Raw genomic sequence first — 7202 nt, 5'->3', positions numbered from 1 at the left:
CTAGCAACATGAATTCGACTGGGACAACACTACTATCATAGGGCAAGCCAGACAGAGAACAGCCAGGGAATTCCTAGAGGCATGGCATTCATCCACAAACTCCATCAACAAACACGTCGACCTGGACCCAATATACCAACCACGACAGCGGACAGCTGAAACTGACAACTGGAAGCGGCAGGGACAGACCACTATAAACACCGGAGGAAACATCAAAGAAGCGCTTCGCAGGAGGCTCCCAAGCACTGATGATGTCGCCTAGTCAGGGGACGAAACGTTTGCAACAAAAACTTCCAGCTCGGCGAACAGAACCACAACAACGAGCAGTCGAGCTACAAATCTTCACACAAACTTTGAACTTCGTACTTAATCACCACTAACTTTTTAGGCAGGAGAAATGGTTTGATAATCAATTGTCATCATTTTTCAAACAATACTGCCCATTAACTACACAACTTAAATTGTCCAAGAACCTTTGGAGTGTTACCCAAAACAGAAAATTCATGAAACAGAGACATTACGCACAGGATGCTGTTCTTGTGAAGGCGGCAGCAGTAGTGTGATTCAAATTTGCCAACAGCTTATGATTTGCAATCTTCCTTACCAGAGTTTGCTGGCCAATTTGCACATGCTTCCTTCAGATGCAATTCTTTTTTCAGTAAGACCCAGAGCCACCCATTCAAACCTTTTCGGTAGGCTTGAACCCATGACCTTCAGGAATGTCACTGTACTGTAATTTACAGCTGGTTTAAAAGCAACTGCACCTGGTTCTGACTCAGTGACCACAAAGCATGAATTTCTGATCAAAGCTTTCAACCAAGATCAAGTTAGTTGGAAACTACTTATCATTAAATTCAGTGAGGCCCAGATTATTTTTCTAAAGGAACATCTGCTTGGCCAGTATCTCCCTATAAATTCCTCAGCAGAAAACAAAGCCAGACACCAAAAAGACCGACATAGCAAACTAATGGGTGTTGGCAGAGTGCGGGGGGGAGGAATGGGGAAAAGAAAAGGAAACTGGGCCATATAGCTAAAAGAACAAAGTATGCTTGCAACAAGGCAGTTTAAAGGAATAACAGAGTGAAGTTTGTTACTGACAGAACGTCATAACAAGGCTATTTGCTTAATACTTCTACATGCCATCCACAACCAAGGTCACATATGAACATCACTGGCAAACCCCCGAGTGAAAAATCACCTGATGCATTCCCATTCACAACAGGAGGTTAAACATTAAAAGGAAAAACCTTTGTAGTGCAAGTCTTAAGTTTGGTCCAGTACCCACAAAACGCACTACGTTGAACAATGTGTAGGACTTTAAAAGGAAACTATTGACCGTTGCAGGATGAATCCTTTGTGGATCAGTTAAACATTAAACAGAGGTCATGGACAAAGTAACCAGAACAAGCCCATTCTCCCTGCCTGGCCCAAGTGAGACACTGGACCAGTCAAACTCCATTCTCGTAAGTGTGGTTTAATTACACCAGGTTAAACATAATCCGAATTGGTAGGTAGTTAAGAGGCACACACATGATTGGTTATTTAAGCGATTTAGTTAAAAGGAGCAAAAAAAAATCAACATGCTCTGGAATGATTTGGTGAGGGATACAAATGTACAGGACTACTAGGCAACAATAGGAACAAAGGGCGGTACGATGGCTCACTGGTCAGCCCTGCTGCCTCACAGCGCCAGGGACCCAGGTTAGATTCCCACCTCAGGCAACTGTCTGTGTTGAGTTTGCACATTCTCCCAGTGTTTGCGTGGGTTTCCTCCAGGTGTGCCAGTTTCCTCCCACAATCCAAAGATGTGGTCAGGTGAACTAGCCATGCTAAATTGCCCATAGTGTTAGGTGCATTAGTCAGGGGTAAAAAAGGATAGGGGAATGGGTCTGGGTGGGTTACTCTGTGGAGGGTCGGATGGGCCAAACGGCCTGCTTCCATACTGTAAAGAATCTAATCTAAAGAACAAGAGTGGGCCATTCAAGCCTTTGAGATTGCTCTGCCATTACACAAGATTATAGTTAATCTGAATGTAGTCTTAACTCTTGTTCCCACTGGGCCCAACACATCCCTAGAATCCCTGGTCTAGGGAAAAGGCTGTTCAACTCATCCTTGAGGATATGTGATGACCCTGCCAGCCCTGCTTTCAGGGGAAGAGAATGCCACAGACTAACCACCTTCCAAGATCTCCACTCCAAAGTCTGTCATTGCATAGGCTCCCCTGACAATAGGCTCCCCTGACACATATGGCTCCTGACTTTAGAGTCTGGAAGCAATGCTAAGTCTTTCCCAAAGGCATCAGGGTTGATCTTACCTCAATCCCTCACCTGAACCAGCAGGTTGCTGGATACAGGAATGAGAATGCAGGGTTTTACTCACTCTAAAGGAGAACTAGCTATATAGAGACCCACCTTGAATTTTTAATAGTGATGTGGTAACTTAAAAGTTTTCAGGACTGGGAACCTCAGATAATTCACTTTCCATTACAGGGAATAACTTTAAATCTAGCACTCTTCTTGCCAAGGGAAATCACAGGCCAGGACTGAATCAGAAATGTCTGTTCAAACACGATTCGACAATTCAATGGATGAACTCATTGAGCCACAAAGAGAGCCAAAACACTCACCAACTGGAAGATTCTACCAAATCCAAGTCTTGTGACAGCGCTGCTTACCTTTGCTCCCAATTAGTCAAGAATCTAAATTTACAACACCTTTCAAGCATGAATATTAAAAGGAGAAATCAAGAATTAGTGCTGCATGCAAACCAATGCAGTCAGTGAAGCTGTCATACCTAATCATATGTTCCACAATCATTAAACAGTTAGGAAGTAGACACTATACCTTTACCATAAAAGCAGTGCATGCCACAAGCAAAATATTCCAACACAATGAGGAATAGTTCTGAATAGACCTTTACAGAAAAGACTTCAAAGCAATAAAAAGCTTAGAGCACAGAAGTTGTCAGAGAAGTGTCTACGACTATGAAGAGAGAAAATTAACACTGTGGGAATTAAAAAAATAGAACATGCGGGAAATACTCAGCAGGTCATGCAGCGCCTGAGGAAAAAGACCCTTCCTCAGTGCATCTGCTTTTGTAAGATGTGTGTTAGACAGTGGGGTAATTTCCATTGGATGAGGCAAGGCAGGCCAAAGGAAGACTGCATAGTTTGTATTGAGAAAGAGAGGCTGGGGATTGTGGAAATACGCAGATTCTCAAGAGACACCCACAAAGTTTCTCTCTCCTCTCTCAAACATTTACACTCACTTCTCCTAGCTATGCGAAAATCACAGTGGATATGATAACAGTAAAGGTTTGCTAATAAGACATTGTTGTAGTTTTCAGTTCTGGCAGCCTATGCTACATCTGAGAAAGTTATTCTGGTTATAACATCATGCAATTGCTAAGGAGAATGGTTAGCACTGGTGCAGCTCATGAATCATAAGACAACCGGGCAGAACCAATGACTTACACTATGAATCAGAGTCGAGAATCTGGTGCGGGAAAAGCACAGCAAGTCAGACGCGTCCAAGGAGCAGGAAAATCGATGTTTTCGATAAAAGTCCTTCATCAGGAATAAGGATAAAATTGACCTCAACTCTAATCTCCAGCATCTGCAGTCCTCCCTTTCACCTGACATTATGAATCAGCCCATGGACCATATTTCCAAAATTATTGATCATGGAATAAAGAAACATAGTTACAAAGTCAGGAAGGGATTCAAGAAGCATCACATCTATAATTGCAAAATGAAATTCCACTGCTGGAAGTATTTGAAAGACCTAACGTTCCTACAGCACAAATAAATAAACATTAAAGCTTAATGAATCACACATACAAGAGGTGTTGAGATAGTTGCTTCTAATTATCAAAATATCTTACCTGGAAAGGTGTGAGGATTTGAAGACCCTCTTTTAAGGCACTTAGAGCACAGGACATGCACAGTGAAGTATAACCCCGGCCATTCCTGGAGGAGTACATTCAGTTCTTCCATCAGAGGAATTATGGCTTGCCATGCAGTCCAAATATTTGGCAAAGAAGCATGACTAGCAATAGATAAGGTGTCTGCTTGCAAGCTACTTTGGGTTGGTCTGTAACTGATCACCACTGGAACCTTGCCCCTGTAAGCAAAGATCTGGTACTTGCCATCTGACCGGTGTACAACATGAGAGTTGATCTGGACACTATATCTGGGAAATAAGCCTGGTGGGAACAAAAAAGGGAAACTATACTCCACTTGGAGCTGTTCGATTGCCAACTGTTGTCCAGAAAGGTTGGACCCATTGATCCAGGCTTCTGCATGGGGAACTTCATTTTTCACATAACAGGGGAATTTAAACCAAATGGGTACACCATTTATAGGAGTAATTTTGGGTTTGTTCAGGCAGTAACAGAGTCCCATCTTCTCCAGTAGTTCCAGAATCAAATGAAGATCCTGCTGAGTTTTAATATGCGGCTTGAGAAGCAGACGAATAATGTGCAGAGGGAGCAGTCCATGAAGCAGGAATCCCTCCACATAATGGTGCAGTTGTGTTGCCCTCAGCTCATCAATATTGGCATCTGCCAAGAGTTTCTGGAGCAGAACTGAGGCATCGCGCTGGAAGAAGACATTCAGGATGTCAATCAGCTTGGTCAAGTTATGAAAGACGCACTCTTTGAGAGTCAGACTGTCCTCAAAATACAGCAGCTTGCCACTTTCGTGCAGATAGGACAGGGCGCTTTGGAGTCGGTCCTCAGTAAGACCAGCTTGTAATCCCAACCTGGCAGAATCCCACCAGGAAAGCCAGAGCTCTTGAGGTTTATAATGCAGTTCCTCCAGCCTCTGCCAGGATTTGGGTAAGACTCTATGCAGATTCGGGAAAATCTCTCTATGTTCAGCCACAGAAAGAAGCTTTTCCTTCAAGCGAGTAATTCCAACATGGTCCCCCTGACAGCTGACAGTGATAACTGGGGACAGGATCTGAAGACGGTTGTTCAATAGGTACTGCACCTGGGCCTTCTTTCTCCTCAAATTCTTATCAGAGACTCCGTAAAAGGGCGCATGTGGGCTTGTAGCTCGCAGGTCAAACTCTTGCCCCAGTGCGCCATCCACCTTCTCGGCCACAGCCTGCATGAACTCAACATCTCTCTTCTCCTGCAGTGCGATCTGATGATGGATGTCCAGGCACTTTTCCTCCACCTCTTTCTCATTGCATTGGTCCACATGCGCTCCTACCACACACACGACCCCGTGAGGGACCCTGGCACCGAGCAAGTGCAAGAAATAGCCAACCAGCTCGTAAAACCGATCGGGGGCATAGGCTCTCAGGCTGACCACCAGCACGTACAGTGCACCCGGGGAGAGGAAGAAGGGCTGGATAAGATCATAGTTCTGGTCCCCAGCCAAGTCGTAGACAATGAAGGTCAGGTTTTTCTCAGCATCTGCCACCCACTGGGTCACCTCGATTCCCTTGGCGTGAGTTGCAGGGGCACCCGGTGCGTTCCCAACCAGGCACTGCCTGAGAGAGGTCTTGCCGGCGCCTTTGGAGCCCATCAGCACCAGCTTGAGCCTGGGTTTGACGGCGGGCTGCGAGAGCGCCAGCTCCTTCTGGTAGGCCGCGATGTAGGGGATGCCCTTCATGCAGACCTCGTAGGGCGGCTGGATCAGGGGGTTGTCCTTGATCTTCCAGAGGCTGACTTTGGAGAGGCTGCCGAAGGAGTCAGGCAGGATGGCGATCTGGTTGCCCTGCAGCACCAGCTCCTCCAGGTTGGAGAGCTCCACGATGGAGTCGGGCAGGAAGCGCACCTTGTTGTTGTCCAGCCACAGGGCGGCCAGGTTGCTGAAGGCGGCGATGCCGGCCGGGATGACGGACAGCTCGTTGCGGCTGAGGTAGAGCTCCTCGAGGCCGGTGAGCTGCAGCAGCGCGCCGGGGAACTCCTCCAGGCGGTTCGACGACAGGTTGATCATCTTGAGGCGGCGCAGCTCGCCGAAGCGCTCGGGCACGGCCCGCAGGCCGTTGTTGTCCAGCATGAGGCTCTCGAGGGCGGCCAGGCCGCAGAAGGTGTCGGGCAACGCCGACAGGCGCAGGCTGCTCAGCCACAGGATCTTGACGGAGCGCAGCCTCGGGATGTCCCGGGGCAGGGCCCGGATCTGGTTCCCGGAGAGATCCAGCTCCTCCAGCTCGGCCAGCTGCAGGATCTGAGGCGGGAAGTGGCTCAGGCGGTTGTGGTCGACGTCCAGGGCGCGGAGCCGGGCGAGTAGGCCCAGGCTGGCCGGCAGCTGGCGCAGCTCGTTGAAGCTGACGTCGAGCTCCTCGAGGGCGGACAGGCCGCCGATCTCGGGCGGCAGCTGCTGCAGCTTGTTGTGGCTGAGGCACAGGCGGCGGAGGCGGCCCAGCGCCCCCAGCTCGGCCGGCAGCGCCGCCAGGCAGTTGTGCGCCAGGTCGAGCTCGTCGAGCAGCGGCAGGCCGCACAGCCGGGAGGGCAGGCGCCTCAGGCGGTTCCTCCGCAGGATCAGCGCCCGCAGCTCGGACAGCGACGAGTCGAGGCCGTCGGGCAGCTCGAGCAGCGAGTTGTTGGCGAGGTTGAGCACCTGCACGTGCCCGATGTCCGAGGGGAGGCTGAGGCGCGGGCCGCTCGCGCTCAACTGCCGCCAGTTGCCGCGGAGTTTGCGGCAGCGGCGAGCCGCCTCGCGCCAGACCCGCACCGTCTTCAGGCCCCCCCCGCCACCGCTACCGCTACCGCTCTCGGACATCCTGAGAGACTCGGCCTGCCTCCCTCCTGCCCCTACATCTTCAGCCGCTCCCTCCCTCCTCCTCCCCTCCATGGCGGCCTCCCAGTCCCGGGCGGCAGCCGCATCTTACCCGGACTCTCTCACTGGCCGCGGTGGGCTGGGCTGGGGTGGGGTAGGTAGGGGGGTGAAGAGGAGAAGCCGCCGCCTTCACCCCCTCTCGGGATGGAGCCTGTCGCTCTTACCCCACCTCCAGGTTCAACCCGAGCCTCTAAGGCAGCGCCACAGACCGGCCACGGGAGGAGGAGCTGCCGCCGCTGATGCCCATCCTCTGACTCCCGCCTCCTCCTCTGCTCCGCCCCTGCTCCTCCCCCTTCCCCATTTCTCCACCCTCCTCTGCCCAACCTCCACTGCATCCATCCCCTTCCCCATTTCTCCACCTTTTCTGCCAAACTTCACCCTTCCCCTCCCCTCGCCCCCTCCCCTCGCCCCT

General features: G+C 50.3%; 1 protein-coding gene across 9 annotated transcripts in view; it reads right to left on the bottom strand.

Moving 5' to 3' along the window:
* mfhas1 (multifunctional ROCO family signaling regulator 1) overlaps positions 1-7067 on the bottom strand; it is an 86765-nt gene extending 79698 nt beyond the window's left edge. For 5 of the 9 annotated variants that reach the window (XR_006315991.1, XR_006315992.1, XR_006315995.1 and 2 more), the window contains exon 1: positions 3883-7066. Coding sequence is in view for 4 of the 9 variants with exons in the window: in XM_043719916.1 (XP_043575851.1) it covers positions 3883-6805 (2923 nt within the window). In the remaining 5 variants the exon portion in view is untranslated. Of the gene's footprint in view, positions 1-3599; positions 3667-3882 lie in introns of those variants that run through there. The other 4 variants (XR_006315990.1, XM_043719924.1, XM_043719957.1 and 1 more) reach the window with 3 other exon arrangements.
* Positions 7068-7202: the final 135 nt, after the last annotated feature.

The sequence above is a fragment of the Chiloscyllium plagiosum genome, chromosome 2, assembly GCF_004010195.1.
Source record: "Chiloscyllium plagiosum isolate BGI_BamShark_2017 chromosome 2, ASM401019v2, whole genome shotgun sequence".
In the NCBI taxonomy this organism is placed as follows: domain Eukaryota; kingdom Metazoa; phylum Chordata; class Chondrichthyes; order Orectolobiformes; family Hemiscylliidae; genus Chiloscyllium; species Chiloscyllium plagiosum.
This window is presented reverse-complemented; position numbering and strand designations above follow the sequence as displayed.